The sequence below is a fragment of the Nanorana parkeri genome, unplaced genomic scaffold, assembly GCF_000935625.1.
Source record: "Nanorana parkeri isolate BGI_ZX_2015 unplaced genomic scaffold, ASM93562v1 scaffold1452, whole genome shotgun sequence".
Classification (NCBI taxonomy): Eukaryota; Metazoa; Chordata; class Amphibia; order Anura; family Dicroglossidae; genus Nanorana; species Nanorana parkeri.
In genome coordinates, this window is record NW_017307720.1 from 146,343 (window position 1) to 146,667 (window position 325).

At 38.5% G+C, this 325-nt stretch overlaps 1 protein-coding gene across 1 annotated transcript in view; it reads right to left on the minus strand.

The window, feature by feature from the left end:
• PIAS3 (protein inhibitor of activated STAT 3) overlaps positions 1-325 on the minus strand; it is a 13,092-nt gene that overhangs the window by 5,509 nt on the left and 7,258 nt on the right. Inside the window, exon 12 of the mRNA XM_018570078.1 lies at positions 160-200. Coding sequence (XP_018425580.1) covers positions 160-200 — 41 coding nt within the window. The remainder of the gene's footprint in view (positions 1-159; positions 201-325) is intronic.

Sequence of the window (325 nt, forward strand, 5' to 3'; positions counted from 1 at the left end):
GGGGGGGGGGGGGGGGGGGGGAAAAAAAGGCATTACAAAAAAAAAGAAAAAAAGGGAAGCTGCAATTTGTACATTTTCATTGTATATAAATAGGAACATAGAACGGAATTTGGCTGCAAACGTGGAAATACCCTTTAAGGAAAGTTCCGTCTATCTCACCTGATTGTCGGTGGTCTGGAGGAAAGAGAACAGGTCGAGTCCTGCCAACAACAAAACACAAAAACAGACGGTGACAATGTGTCCAATGTTACACAAATGTGTAATGGAGGAAATGATACAGAAAGGATGAAAAAATTAAATGTTATATTATATAAATAAGACAAAA